Source organism: Chrysoperla carnea, chromosome 5, assembly GCF_905475395.1.
Source record: "Chrysoperla carnea chromosome 5, inChrCarn1.1, whole genome shotgun sequence".
NCBI classification, from domain to species: Eukaryota; Metazoa; Arthropoda; class Insecta; order Neuroptera; family Chrysopidae; genus Chrysoperla; species Chrysoperla carnea.
Genome location: NC_058341.1, coordinates 3,279,255 through 3,294,928, shown reverse-complemented (window position 1 = coordinate 3,294,928; position 15,674 = coordinate 3,279,255). Strand labels below are relative to the sequence as shown.

Below are 15,674 nucleotides of genomic sequence, written 5' to 3'. Positions count from 1 at the left end.
TTTTCAATACGTTTGATCACTGTTTTCGGACTATAACACTAAAATTTTCGACTTCGAATAATTCTATAAAGAAAGCTCATTAAAAAAACGAATTAAAATAATTAAATTTATTAATAAAATCACACGTACTTCAAAAAAATATTAAATCGTTTATAAATCGGTTTCCCCTTATATTGTAAAACATAAAAGGAATAAAAAAAAGCAAAAACAAACTATTAAACAAGTTGTAATAATTGTTCACAGTAGCCAGTTTCACAAGAACTAATCAATCATTTAATATTTCCGCGTGAAAAAATTGTGAACATACGGCGAAGAGTGAAACGTATGGAAGCGTGAACGCATGTGTTAAATCATCTTTCATAATTCAAGTGCATTGGTAACATCTCTTTACAACTTGATCATTATTAACCATTATAAGCAGTGTTCAAAGATGATTTTCTGAACGTATGCATCAAAACCATAGGTCATCTATAATAATATTTTGTATGTCTATAGATATAGGTGATTATTAAGTTCCTGTCCACATTATTGGAAAAATCATTCATTATAGCAGTCATAAGCAGGCTTAAATAACTAGATCACTAAGTATGTTCAAGCAGCAAGGCAAATTTAAATAAAAAGCTAATTGTTTTATTGAACGGTATTGCTGTAAATTACTATGGTTTCTTAATATCTCTCTACTTATTCAACGACTGCTGAACATAAGTTGAAGCCTGTTATCGTAGTTGTATTATAAAGAAAAGGTTATCGCATGTCTTAATAAAGGTTATCGTATAAGATTTAATTTTGTTCATATATGCAACTTGTATACCATATCTGTAATAAAATTGCCTATAAATAAAAAATAAATTAGGTAACTCCCTTATATATTATTCCACTATGCTTTTTATAACCACGGGTACCGGACTGTTGAATTCCTCACGGGTCGACTAACTAGTCTTAGCTAACCCCGAAATTACAATCCTGTTCTTCTTTTTTTCACGAAAAACTAATCTAACTCAGAAAAATTTTGAAGCCGGAGAAGAGCTTTTCTAGAGAAAAATTCAATGGATCCACAGGGAATTTCCAATACTGGTTAGCGTGAAAATAACCATCTTCATTGTATTCATCCTGTATATATGATATCCTGTAGGATGAAAATATGTAAGGGCGTATAAGGGTTTTTAATAAAGCTGCAGGTTTGTGCTTTTGATATGATGTTGTTTTTTGTTTAATGAAGTGAAGATAGTTTGTATAATAATATATATATACATCGGTGTATAACAACTAAATTGTTAGGTTAGAAATACTTCACATCAGATATGATTCGATAACGCCGATGTGTTTTCTGATCTCTCTATGCTGAATCTCTCCTCTTTTTTGACTATTTGTCATATTATTTTGAGAGGGTAACGTTATGTATTTGACATTTTAATATCACAAAACTTTCATTTCAATGTAACAACAACAAAAAAAGAAAGGGGCTTTAGATGCTTGATGCGATGTGTAATTTTATAATATTTTTTGCTTGCCTGAGTGAGCTTTAGTGGGAGCGTATGTGTGTGTTAACATGCTTTATCATTTTATTATCAATGTTAAATATTTTCGGGTAATAATTCTATGTTGACGACTTGACTGATATACGAAAGTGGTTTTTGTCTTTTCAGTTGTTCTTCCGAAGAAAATTTTTTAGTAATAGTCTCTAAATTATAAAATTAATTTAGGATAAAGTACTCAATTTTCTCATTACTACCTCGAAGAGATCTAAAACCCGTTCAATTCAATCTTTATTCATTTTTGAACAATACATATATTGTACAGAACATGCCATAAAAGTAGGATAGGGCAAATGTAGAAAGAAATGGAACTATGGCACTAGCCATACATCAGTTTTCCCTGGAATTAGAGAAAATTTCTGTTGTTTCCGCGGATTATCGATAAATTATTCATGTTTATCCATCGAATCTATATAATTAAACCTAGTTTTAATACGAATCAGGCCTTTGTGTGACTTTTTTTTGTGAAATAAAAAAATAGCACTTTATTCAACCAATTGTTTTTTACAGTCATGTCATATTTATTAAATCTTAATTTTTTACGGTTGTATGTGATAATGAAAAATTTTCCAAGTAAACTAGAACAAAAGATTACATGTATATGTTTTTGTTTTTGCATAAAATTTTTGTCCTAAATGAATTGAATTTTTTTCTTTCAAAGAAATGTAGAAAAATTATGTCCTATTGTTTTTTTAAAAAATTTTTTTTTGAATTATTGTCACATAAAAAGTTGATTGAACGTAAAGTAAGAGAGATATTATTGTCTTTAGATTCTCTTACTACAAATTCACAAACCTACGTGATTTTACATAAGTTACGTGGATTTTATTCACTGATTCACTGTTTTTGTGTTGCAGTTTGTTTACTTCATCTCTCTTACATTCATTTTTATCTCTATTTAGTGTACAGTAACATCTATGTACAGGATACAGAGAGGTTTTTCGCTTTTGAGACGCAAATCCAATATTTTACGCGGTTGCTTTTTTAATTGACTTTACCTTTCTGATAAAATTAACCAAATAAATCTTCACTATACAGTAAAGAATTTGCGGAATTGAAGTAAGCACGTTTGCTTCGTTGTTGATTTTCTCATAACAAGAAAATATTTCTTGAATCAACCGTATTTCAAGGAAATAAGTATTTGACTGCTAAAAATACAATTACTGCAAGTAAATATTTCCTTGAATCCGATAAATATCAATTTTTATTTACCAAAAAGTAAAAAATAAATTTTTCATTAATACAACTTTATTATAGTTAAAAATTCCCGACGAAATATGATAAGTTTTCTTCAAAAAATAAATTGCAATTTTTTTTTAATGAAAAACATTTTTTATTAAAAAAAATAAGTTCAGCTTTTTAAAAGCTCCATTCATAAAATAAAAAGTTATAATTTTTATATGAAAAAGAAATTTAAAAAAAGACCGAAGTTTATTTACAAAAAAAAAGCATGCAAGCATCTCTATCGAAAGAGAATAACGACTAACTTTAGAATGATGTAATTTTTCTACATCTTTCTGAACGGATGCGTTCAGTCTACCGTAAATTCATCTCAACGTATCACGTCGTTAACGATGAGATGTAATATAGTGAACGAATGTAACTTAACGATTTTTATGTATTATATATATAAAGAAATGCCGATTCTTATATATGCAATATTAATAATAAAAAATATATATATATATATATAAATATTGTATACGTAGATTCCTGTATTACCGACAAGCGTAGTAGCAGACTAACTGACTCGTCTCGGTTTACTTTTTTTTATCGTATTTATACAAATTACAGTGATTTATTTCACTTGATGAAAATTTATTTTCAATTCAGTAACTCTAAGTTAATCAATTTTTAGGATAAGGATTATTTCAGCGTAGGAAAAACTATTTGAGTTTGCTCGAGTACTTAATACTTTCTAAGTATTTGCCTGAAATCGATCTGAGAAATCGCCCATGGTAGAGAATTTTAGGCAATATATCTCAGAAAATATTCCTCTTATGTTAAAATGAACCCGTTTATTGGATTTTTTTGGCTCATATATATGTTAGGTAATATATTTTATCGAAATCGGGAGTAAAAAAAATTTTTCGATTTTTCGCAATTTTTTTAAGGGGTTAGAAAAAATTTAAAAAATTGGGAAAAAATTATTGTTTCTGATTTTGATAAAACTTTGTAAATATAGTAATTTTGACCCAAAAATTACAAAAATCGGGTTTCTACAACGATTGAATCCATAGTTTCTGAGAAAATCGCTATTCATGTCCAATTTTGGATCATATCTCAAAAACCACGCATCCAATCGTTCAATAAACTCGATTTTTGAATTTTTTGGGTCAAAATTACCTTATATAATGAATTTTATCGAAATCGGAGACAATGAAAATTTTTCGATTTTTTGGAATTTTATTAAGGGGTACCCCTTCAAAAAAATCGAAAAAATCGAGAAAAATTTTAGGTTTCCGATTTCGATAAAACTTTGTAAATATGGTAATTTTGATCCAAAAATTACAAAAATCGGGTTTCTACATCGATTGGATCCATAGTTTCTGAGAAAATCGCTATTCATGTCCAATTTTGGATCATATCTCAAAAACCACGTATCCAATCGTTCAATAAACCCGATTTTTGAATTTTTTGGGTCAAAATTACCTTATATAATGAATTTTATCGAAATCGGAGACATCGAACATTTTTCGATTTTTTGGATTTTTCTGAAGGGGTACCCCTTAGAAAAAATCGAAAAAATCGAGAAAAAATTTTTGTTTCCGATTTCGATAAAACTCTGTATATAAGGTAATTTTGACCCAAAAAATATCAAAATCGGATTTATTTGTTGGTTGGATGCTTAGTTTCAGAGATATCACACAAAATCTCATACAAAGATCGATTTTTTAGGTCGATTCCAGTTAATTTCTTAGAAAATATTTGTTTTCAAGTTGAACATGAACTAAATTTTTTGTAAATTTTACGTCCAAATAACCTGAAAAAAACCAAAAACCAAGTCAGAATATTCGTAGGGGTTTAAAAAAAAGTTTTAAATCAATTAGATCAATCAGTCTCAAACATTTAACCATTTCGTATTATCATAAATTGTCGATGAGTTATATTATTTGCTTGTGTGGTGCAATTTGAGAATAAAAATATAGAAGCAAAGTTTCTGATACAGACTGTATTGGAAAAATATACCTAATGGGCATTGATAAAAGTTAAAATCAAGTTCACTCTATTTTCATTGATAAATCCACAATAAATGATATACAATTAAACTATTTTTCCTTTGAAGGATACCAAGTTGCCTAGAAAATTGACCTATAAACATTTTTCATTTAATCGAATCAATTTCTTTTATATTTTAACTTTTCGTCACGTCAAGTACAATTTTTCGCATCTTTTTACCATCCATCCTGTATTTTTATTGTATGTTGTATATATGTTTGAAAAATATATTTTAAAAAAGGCATCTATATCATACTATGAGTTTATATACACAATATTTGTATATGTATATTGTATTATATATATATAATTGAAGACTTGAATGATTTTTAAAATCATCATAGCGGAAAAACGTGAAAATGCTTTTAAAAATTTTCTTTTATTATATCATCATGATATTATATTTATTTTTATTTTTATTTATTTAATATATTGATAAAAAATGTTTTAATTTTAGTTTTAAACACTTTTTTTTTAATAGATATTATCAAAACAATTTTCTCAATACAAAATTACTTTTGCATTTATCCTGAAGAGAATTTTTCGACTAAGAGAAATATCGTAGGAGAAAAACTTAGTAGAGATATCTATCTTTAAGTTTCTTAAATTTTCTGCCCATTCCTTGGCAGAAAACTTGACTTCCTAAATACTAAGGAATTAAATTACTATGATAATGGTGTTAATAATTATAGAACTTGTGAACACCAGCCTCGGTAGCGCAGTAGGTAGCGCGTAAGTCTCATAATCTTAAGGTCGTGAGTTCGATCCTCACCCGGGGCATTTTTTTTATATTTTAAAAGTCTTCCAATTCAAATTAATGTAGATCGGATAATACATTGCAATTTTAGAGTACACTCTAAAATTTTTAATACAGAAAGTTCCTCGGGATCGTCTACGATGTTAAATTTATAGATTTAGGCTGTTAAAATTTGTGTTGAGCGTTTAGAAGGCAAATTTTCTTAAGAAAAATTTAGAAAACAAATATTAATTAGTTAAAAGCATAATAAATATTTTCCTATAAAGAAAATCATAAAAAGCGACACTAATTCTTCTAATTTTTTTAAAGTGATGAAATTGAATGCATTTGAACTTCTTTTAAAAACTCACAACTCATTTTTTTTGAATGAAAAATATAAATTAACAGATTGCAAATTGTTTTAAAATTATTCTCATTATTCACGGGAAGCGCTGAATCGATTAAAAAGTTTCAGTTTCCTAGATAACACATCGTCGGATTTTGGGGTCGTTTTAAATTGTTGCACAATTTTTTGATTTGACCTCCCAATCAGCAAATATTGTTCTAAAAACTCTTCTTACTTCATGTATTTTATATAACCAACTAGATAGATAGCTTCGGTATAGAAATTGAATGAAATTAGGGATGTTTCGTTTAGTCACCACATGTGTATACAACTAAAATTTTCCAAATTTAAACCAAAATTTAATTTATATTGTAATATTTGTGTAAAATAATTTAAATAAATAGTATTATACTGACCAATTACACCACCACACGTCATCAGTCAGTAGTGAACTATAATACTCCATATTATATAATATATTATATATATTTTTGTATAGTGATTATATTTTTGCATTCATGTGTAATAATAATTATCTGATTCACACATATGTTACAATAGTTTTTACAATGTTATACATATTATTACATATATTATTATAATAATTTTGTAATATATAATATAAACATGTATTATATATTATATATATAATGTAATAACATTTATTTTATATAAATTTTGATAATATAAATGATAATTATTTAACTGGAATTAATTTTATTTGATATAGAAAACATGTGTGTGTTGTTTGTAGCTGAAATGTTTAAAACAATGTTTAATGTAGTATACGATGATGCATTATCGAATTTATGTTTTATTAAACAGTACCTCTTTATCTGCTAATACAGCGAAAAAAAAAATAATGCACTTTTTGTTTTTGAACTTGTAATTGAATAATTATTGGAATTGTGGAATAAAAAGAAGGGACATATCAATTGAACTCTGTAAATTATGTCAAAATGTCACCTGAATCTTATCTTACAATAGTAGACCTTATTCTATAATTTTTTTTGGACTTCAAAGTATCACCTTTCTTACTTTAGATGAACATTCTAAAATACAGAAAAGTACCACGCGGATTTACAAAATCATGGCTTCATTTTAATCCTCTTGCCACTTGCAAGCTTACAATTCTACTGTTTTTTGATTGGATCATAGAAATCAATCAATAAATATTACAGCGAAAAGTGAAATTTACAAAATTTATAAAAACTAGGATAAAAATTTTCGGATATGGAACCTTAAACTGGCATTTGAAAGTTATTAAGAACGTTTAGGCAATACGATGCCTCAGACAGGCACACATAGCGGTCAAACTTATTACACTTCTTTTTTGGGTTGAGGATTAAAAACTGATTTAATGAATTTTTCGAAATTTTGTACATGTCTAAGCAAATCTTAAAAAATGTCCCCTTATTCTAACCAAAACGTTTTCTTATTCTTTGTAAACCTATAATCATTTAGAATTATTTTTCAAGATTTCTTAAAATTTGATTTTTACTCAGTTAATAAATTTCAAACATTTCATCATTTTTTCCGACTTGAATTATCATTTTTTGCCACCATTTAATCGTTATGAAATACATATTAAAGCTTGGCGAAATAGGCCAGGAATTGGTTGAATTTTGTTGGTTGAGTTTGACTTAAAGTTGACTTTTTTTTGGATGGTTAAAAATACAAGAGTTTCTAAAAAAAGTTCAAAAAATGGTGGAAGCGCAGTTAACTTACATAATATATCCCTTCTTACTATGTATTATTCATTTATCTGCACCTCCACCATTTTAACGATTTGTTTGAGTATGGCAAACTCAAACTTTAACCTTTCGAAAAAATGAAGTTTAAGTTTTAACATTATAAAAGCTTAGAGAATAACCATACTATAATAAACTACTAATTCCATCTATCTGTAAATGTAGAAATTTAACAACATTACATATTTTTTTCCATGTATATCGTAAATTATTCGATGTAATAAATTCACCAGAGCTCACAAAGGTATATTTTTACGTTCGTTATTTTAATAAAATAAATTGTAATATCCGGTAGAGAAGGTTTTTTTACTTCCCCCTGTAAAATATGTTTTTATATATCATACTAGATGTCACTTATAGAACGCGTTACAAAATGTATTACAAATTTTTAAATGTGCTACAAACGTTTTCCATTTTCATGCTTCTATCTCTAAAGAGTTTTTGAAAAATCGGGATCAGTTCAGTCAGTTATGACTAGTTCAGATCTAGTCAGTTTTGACTAGAAGCAGTTTCTTCGTTTTTTTGAAAGATATAAAATGTTCTCAAGTTCGGTAATTTCCTCCAAAAAGATTGTGGGTAGAATTCAAGAAAAGTAAGTAAGGTCTTACATTCTCGTACGACTGTCAACAAATTGGAAACATTTTTGGAAAATTTTTCACAATACGGCAGATAAAGACTTAAATTATTTTTTCTTCTAATCTTTTAGGATTCCCTTTAGATTTAAACCTGATTATGACTGTCCTATTGACTGCTTGACGTCATTTAAGACTTTTCCATTGGTTAACACTGAGACAGTAAAATCTGTCATTATCTTACGGTCTAAATAAAAACCGTTTTATGTAATTCTACAGAAATGTAATCGTATTTTAAAAACATCAAAAGAAAAATTAAACCTTATTCACAAAAACAAAGAAAATTATATAATTATTCAAAGCTTTAAAAAAATGATTTAAATTGGTTTTAGAAGTAAAATATATTTAAAAAAAGCATTTCTAAATGATTTAAGGGCGTTAAACTAGAAAAAAAAGAAAGTAGGAATAAAAATCTACTCTTTGAATTATTGTTTGATGTTTTTCATTTTGAATTGAATTCTCATATTCATTGTTCAGTCACTGTACGACGTGATAAATGCATTAACGTAACAAGTGCATTGAAAAACGCATGACACGTGCGTGTGCGTAACGCATGATAAATGTATTTATATATACAGAGACATTTATATTTATTTGAGATGTGGTGGTATACAATGTTTAATAGAGTATGTTCTTTTTGCCACCGTTTACAAAAAGTGTAGTTAATAAAGGATAGTTTTATTACTCATCAATAACACTCTGTCCTTTTCTATTTACACTTGCGAACTAAATTGCTACTATTTTTAAAATGTAACGGGTGATTAATTTTATGTGCGAAATATTCCTGCTGTTTGTGAAAACAGAAGCTGTTTTAGACGAAAATTGAATTTAAAAATAACATAGACAGTGTTGCTTTCGGAAGCGCTTGATTTTTCACGTCATGTAAAGATAGCCACTCTTAGATAGAAAGACATACATACATACATACATGTCACACACACATGACTGATATTCCCATATAATAACTAATATAAAATTTGCGTCCTCAGGGGTAAACAGTGATGTTTACGAAAAAATGCAAAAATCAATTTTTCTGCAACCCAAAATTCAAAAAATGAATGCATTTTTTTATTAAAGCTTCTTCTTATTTGACTCTGAATCTAAAAATTTAGTCCACTCAATAAGAAGTCTTCAGCTACCATAATTTTCGTAGAAGATAAAGTTTCGACCCAGAAATCGAAATAAAAAAAATCCTTTCGTAGACACACTATATAAAATTTATTAAACGTTAAATGATTATTTTACAAAGACAGTCTGTACGTAAACATAATCGTTTTGTGTGACGTAATTCAGAACGTTATAATTAATTATAAATAGCTTCTCAAAACACTTATAATGTTTTATTCTAAAAATAATTCGACGTAACGTCTCCCACCTTTCTATATATCGTTTTTAATAATCACTTCTGATATCCTGATGTTTAAAACGTTAATGAAAATTTCGTTAGCGAAAAATACGCGTTTAAACGTTAATAACGACGCAGTCAAACGTTTAATTTTCTCCGAAGTATAACGAAAAAACGAGTAAGTCGTTGCTAATTCACCGATTTTTTTTTTATATAGTAAACGACTATTTTTATTATTCCCGCTTTTTTTTCGTGACTGACGTCAAATATGGGCTCTAAATATAGAATCCAGAATTCTTTAATTTTTCTTTCAAGCATGACTTCTTTGTACGCCTGTAAACTACAGTCAAAACCAGCTATAATGACGACAAAATGGAAAAATCAAAATCCTTACACGACTGTTCGACTATCGGATATATCGACTAAACCTTTAACACCTATAACGACCAACAAATTTATATACATAAATTCACTAATATATCGGTTATAGCGTCAAATTTTCATTGGAATCAGTCTCCAAGAATGATCAAATGTGAAAATGTAGATCATACTTCCACTTTAATATAAAAACATATCGTTTATAATGACTATCGGTTATAATGACCAAAATTTTTAGCCCATTTAATGTCATTTTAAGCGATTTTGACTGTAGTTAAAATAAATTCAGATGTAGTCAAAAAGGTACATTTCCGTTACCGAAGTTTTTCCCTATTACAATTTTCCCCGTATTTAGTGCAAAGAAAGTAAAAAACTGCGATTAATCAAATCAGAAAAACATGGGGTAAATTGAAAAAAAGCTGGAAAAAAACCTCAAATCAATTTTAAACTTTTTTAAAACTGCCACAATAAAGGATAACACATCAATTAAGACACAAGTGACAAATGAAAATAATTTAATTAAAAAAAAAGGAAAAACCTTTAAGGAAAATGATAAATCTTTTAAAAGAAAAACCTTCTTCCCAAATACACACACACACAAATCCGTTATGTATAACAATCTTGTTAAACATTATTGTTTGTAACTATTATCATTGATAACTTCCCACAGGAATTCCTCCCTTTTTAGCTAGCATGCAAGTGATTTTCACTCCCCTAACTATTATTTAAAAACATGAAAATTACATTCAAAATTATACTTACTACAAAACCAAAGTCAGAAGCATAACATTTAAAACACATTTAAACATATTATATATATATATCGTTGGTGTCTCCCTATAAAAACGATAAATGTATCCAGAAAATAAACGGGAATATGTATTAGGAGATCATAATGTTAACACGTTAAAGTGTATATAAATAAAAATATAGTGTGTAGATAGATTATTTCATCCCTTCGATGTCATCACTAACATTGCTATAGCATGCAAGAAGGGTGTATTAAAATACTATTAGTATCATAATTTTTAAGGGTTGAAAATCTAAGGGAAAACAAATTTTCATCCTTTTTTTAAAAAGCGAAGCATTTTCAAATGTTCTTATATATACATATTTTTTTTTTATAAATCAAGGTGTGATAAAAATACAGTTTTAATCGAATGATAACCCGTCAGTACTCGCATTAAGAGCATTTTGCTCACGATCGTTTTAATACATAAATAACTTTTATTTTGAAAATGGTATTTGTGGTTAAAACGTTTCCTAACTTCATATAGTTTTATCTATTTTTTTTTCAAGTCTTTCAAAAATTCTGAGAATTTATTTCATCATGAGAGTAAAAGTGTAAACAAAAAAAAATGTTTAATTCGGAAATATGCGGTCCTGTTCGTGTACTTTCATTAGTTTAATATAAGTCATACTCATTTCATTAGTAAATTTAAAAAAAAAATTATAATATGTAGAGGTTATGATTTATAAAGTTAAAAAATATTTAACCCGCGAAATATTCGACGCAAGTGGGTAAACGGGTGAACGTGTACGCGTGAAAAATTTTCTACGCAACTGGAAAACTTTTAATAATTCTAAATTTTTTTTCTTGCATTTCAGATTAATGCTGGCGAAGGTGGAAGCAGTGGCTGGTTAGATGGTGCATTGGATAATACAAATTGGATCAAATTTATCCGAATTGTTTATAATCCATTAACCAAAATTAATATTGAACATACCTTACAAGGTGGCGTTGTAAGTATTATTTAATTTTTTTTTTTATTAATCTGAAATCTGAAAATCTGAATGTCTCATTTTCTCATTTTCTATTGAGATAATAATAAGAACTTTTAATTTAATGATTTTTGGAACATCTTTTTAAAATTTTTCGAGGAAAATCATGTTTTTGAGCCGCTTGGATTCTTAAATAAACTTTTAATTATTAGAGAAAAATTGCCTTTAAATAAAACCAACGTTTAAGCGAATAATCATAAAGTTTGTGGGTTAAAATATGGTCTACATAAAATATTTATATGGTTTTATAAATAAAAAAAATTGCGTAACCTAAAAAGATAGATATTTTTTAGCCTACATAAAAAATATAAAAATACGGAAAATTGAATTCTAAATCCATAAAAATAAAACAACATTTTTGTATTCGAAAAACATTTGTGATAAGAATGAATTTTTGTTCATAACAATTTAAGGTGTATATTATTTAATTTTTGTGATAAACACAAAAATATAAAAATGATTACTTTATTTAAGTAAACATGAATTAGTCACATAAATAACATTTATTATCACAAAAAACAGTTAGTTTTTTTTTATTGAGTTGAAAAAAAAGTAGTAAAATACTTAATACAAGGACTTGAATCTGTCTAAATAATAAAAAAAACTTTTAACAAAAAGAAAACCGACTTTAAAAGATAAATTTTTCCAAAATAAATTAATATGCACTAAAAAGTAAGAAATAACGATAATGTAATGTAGTTAAAATTATTGTTATTTTCGGAGTCGATGTCAGCCAAGCTAATGTAGCAAACTGTTCTGTCAGAGTTGTTTCCTTGGCTGACACCGACTCCAAAAATAACAAATGATTTTAACTACATTATATTATCGTTATTTTTTACTTTTTAGTGCATTTTAATTTGTTTTGGAAAAGTTTTTCTTTTGAAGTCGGTTTTCTTTTTGTTAAAAGTTTTTTTTATTTTGTGATTTTTAGTGAACCTGAAGTGCTCTAACTAATTTATCACTAAAAAAAGAATCATCGAAATCGGTTGGCGTAATATTGAGTTATTCGTCCTCTTGTCGTGCATACTTAATGCAAATTTAACACTTTTCATGATTTTCTCATGAATACTGTTATAAGAAATCGGCCAAAATGAAATGGGACCACACGGGAAGCACTAACTTTCAAATAGATAAGAATTATCAAAATCAGTTCACCCAGTCGAAAGTTCTGGGGTAACAAACATAAAAAAATAATACAGTCGAATTGATACCCTGCTCCTTTTTTGTTTGAAGTCGGTTAAAAAGTAGTTTTTATTTAAGTAGGATTTATTTGTAGTAGAAAATTGAAGAGTAGAATTGTTTTTCTCTCGAAAACATTACAGAATGATAATTTTTATGCGTAAATACAATAAATTTTAAAGCGTCTTAAATTACAAAACACGATTTTTATTAACTTTGTAAAACATAAAAATAAATATGTATTACATATGTATATAAATATGATAACTCGCGGTATGTTGCGCTCGCTCGCTCGCTTGCTGGCTCGCACACGGTGTACGATGTGATGACATTGAGAAATGGGCGTTATATGGATAAATATTATATTTTATATTTAATATAATATTTTATTGTGTTGGCTTTAAGAAGACACGCCTGCTATGACGCATCCCACTTCAAAAACTTTAACTTTCTTATAAAAATTATTTATGAATTTGAATGAAAGAATATTTTTTAGTTTTTTATAACTATTGGACTGAAAATCGAAACAAAAAATTATGTTTCTTTTTAATTTATTGAAGAATATAACAGCGTGGCTGAAAAATCAACCACCGAAATTCCCAGTTAGTTCTGGATATTTAAGTATCTATAATTTATCATACTATTCCATGATATTTCTTAGAAATTTATACTGAAATTTGGTGGTAATAAGACTATAGAATTTTTGTATAAATAAATTTTACTTTTCTACTTTTCTTCATAGAATTTCATGGGATTCACCTCGAAAGCTGTTTTTTTGATGAAATTAATCAATTTTATGTGCATTCCTTTTTTTGTGATTTAATCGTTACCTACAGTAAAAAATTTTTAAGAACTCCCAAAAAATGTTATCTCGGTATTTGGGTTTTCTTGAGTACTCGATACTTTCTAAGAACTATCCTGAAATTGACCTGAGAATTCGCCTTTGGTAGAGGATTTTGGGTTATATATCTCAGAGAATATTCTTTTAATGTTAAATTGAAGCCGTTTTTTTGATTATCTTATATAATGTATTTTATAGAAATCGGAGACATCGAAAATTTCTCGATTTTCTTGAATTTCTTTAAGAGGTACCCCTTTGAAAAAATCGAGAAAAATTTGTTGCCTCCGATTTCCATAAAACTCTGTTTCAAAGGTAATTTTGACCCAAAAATTACAAAAATCGGGTTTATACATTGATTGGATTCATAGTTTCTGAGAAAAACGCTCTTCGTGTCCAATTTTCGATCATATCTCCAAAACCACGCATCCAATCCTTCAATATACCCGATTTTTGTAATTTTTGGGTCAAAATAACCTTATATAATAAATTTTATCGAAATCGGAGAGATCGAAAATTTCCCGATTTTTTGGAATTTTTTTAAGGGGTACCCCTTTGAAAAAATCGAAAAAATCGAGAAAAATTTTTTGTCTCCGATTTCGATAAAACTCTGTTTCAAAGGTAATTTTGACCCAAAAATTACAAAAATCGGGTTTATACATTGATTGGATTCATAGTTTCTGAGAAAAACGCTCTTCGTGTCCAATTTTCGATCATATCTCCAAAATAACGCATCCAATCGTTCAATAAACCCGATTTTTGAATTTTTGGGGTCAAAATAACCTTATATAATGAATTTTATCGAAATCGGAGACATCGAAAATTTCTCGATTTTTTGGAATTTTTTTAAGGGGTACCCCTTTGAAAAAATCGAAAAAATTGAGAAAAATTTGTTGACGCCGATTCCGATAAAACTCTGTTTAAAAGGTTAATTTGACCCAAAAATTACAAAAATCGGGTTTATTTCATGACTGAATGCGTAGTTTCCGAGAAATCAGCCAAAATCCGAAGCGAAAAGCGATTTTTAGATCCATAAAAAATATATAGTACCTATAGACGTTTGTCGCATGCATAATTTAAAAATAAGAATAGAATTGAAAGATTTTCTAACATAATTCTAAGATACTATCCCAAAAACTAAATTATTCAAATTCTATTTTTCAGTTATGGTATCGTGCAATCGATGATATTGCACCAGGTGAAGAATTAATTATGGGACCACGTGTAACACTACAATTAGCTGATTTAATAATTGCTGATCAATCTGATAGAGAAACTGGTAAGTACCAATGTTTATTACCATATTTATTTTTCATTTGTTATAAATAATAATTTACCATTTTTATTTGTTTAAATAAAAACTACTTTAAAAAAGTAAAACGATAAATATGCATAACAAAAGCAATAATTTTTATTGTAAAAATAATAATTATTAATAACAATAATAATTTTTTTTTTGAAAAGATTTTTAAATATTGTCAATCAATAGCGTAATAATAAAAATAGTTTTTTTATTTATTTCTGTTTTTAATAAATGAAGCATTTTAATTTTATTGTTTGTGATAGACTACTTGGCATAAATGAACGTACCCCTTTTTATTAAAATCTTAAATAGAATGCACCCCAATTAAAAAAAAAATAATATATTTAAATTGTTATAAATTATTGAATGCGGTTAATTTATCAATTTTTTTGAATCTTTTTTAATTGTATTTTAATTTTATTAAATCGATTTAAAATCTGTCATAAGCCTCCACCCTTCTGTGATGATAATTTTGGTATTAATTTCAGATGAAATAAACTTTTTTGATAAGATCTGTCTGCTAAAACCCTCTCAGACGTATTGTAAAATAGGGATGCTGTGGAAATTAATCCTTGATAAATAGGGTATTCTACTTTTTTTGAAAAAGTACTTCAAAATATTGATTTTGCT

At 27.3% G+C, this 15,674-nt stretch overlaps 1 protein-coding gene and 1 non-coding gene across 2 annotated transcripts in view; both read left to right on the top strand.

Annotated features, from left to right (window-relative positions):
* The window catches only part of LOC123300625 (histone-lysine N-methyltransferase MECOM-like), a 61,595-nt gene that overhangs the window by 20,868 nt on the left and 25,053 nt on the right, over positions 1-15,674 (top strand). The window contains exons 3-4 of the mRNA XM_044883222.1: positions 11,551-11,685; positions 14,906-15,020. Of these exons, the coding sequence (XP_044739157.1) occupies positions 11,551-11,685; positions 14,906-15,020 (250 nt within the window). The remainder of the gene's footprint in view (positions 1-11,550; positions 11,686-14,905; positions 15,021-15,674) is intronic.
* On the top strand, positions 5,462-5,534 carry Trnam-cau. The gene has a single exon. It is a non-coding gene; the product is annotated as a tRNA-Met (tRNA).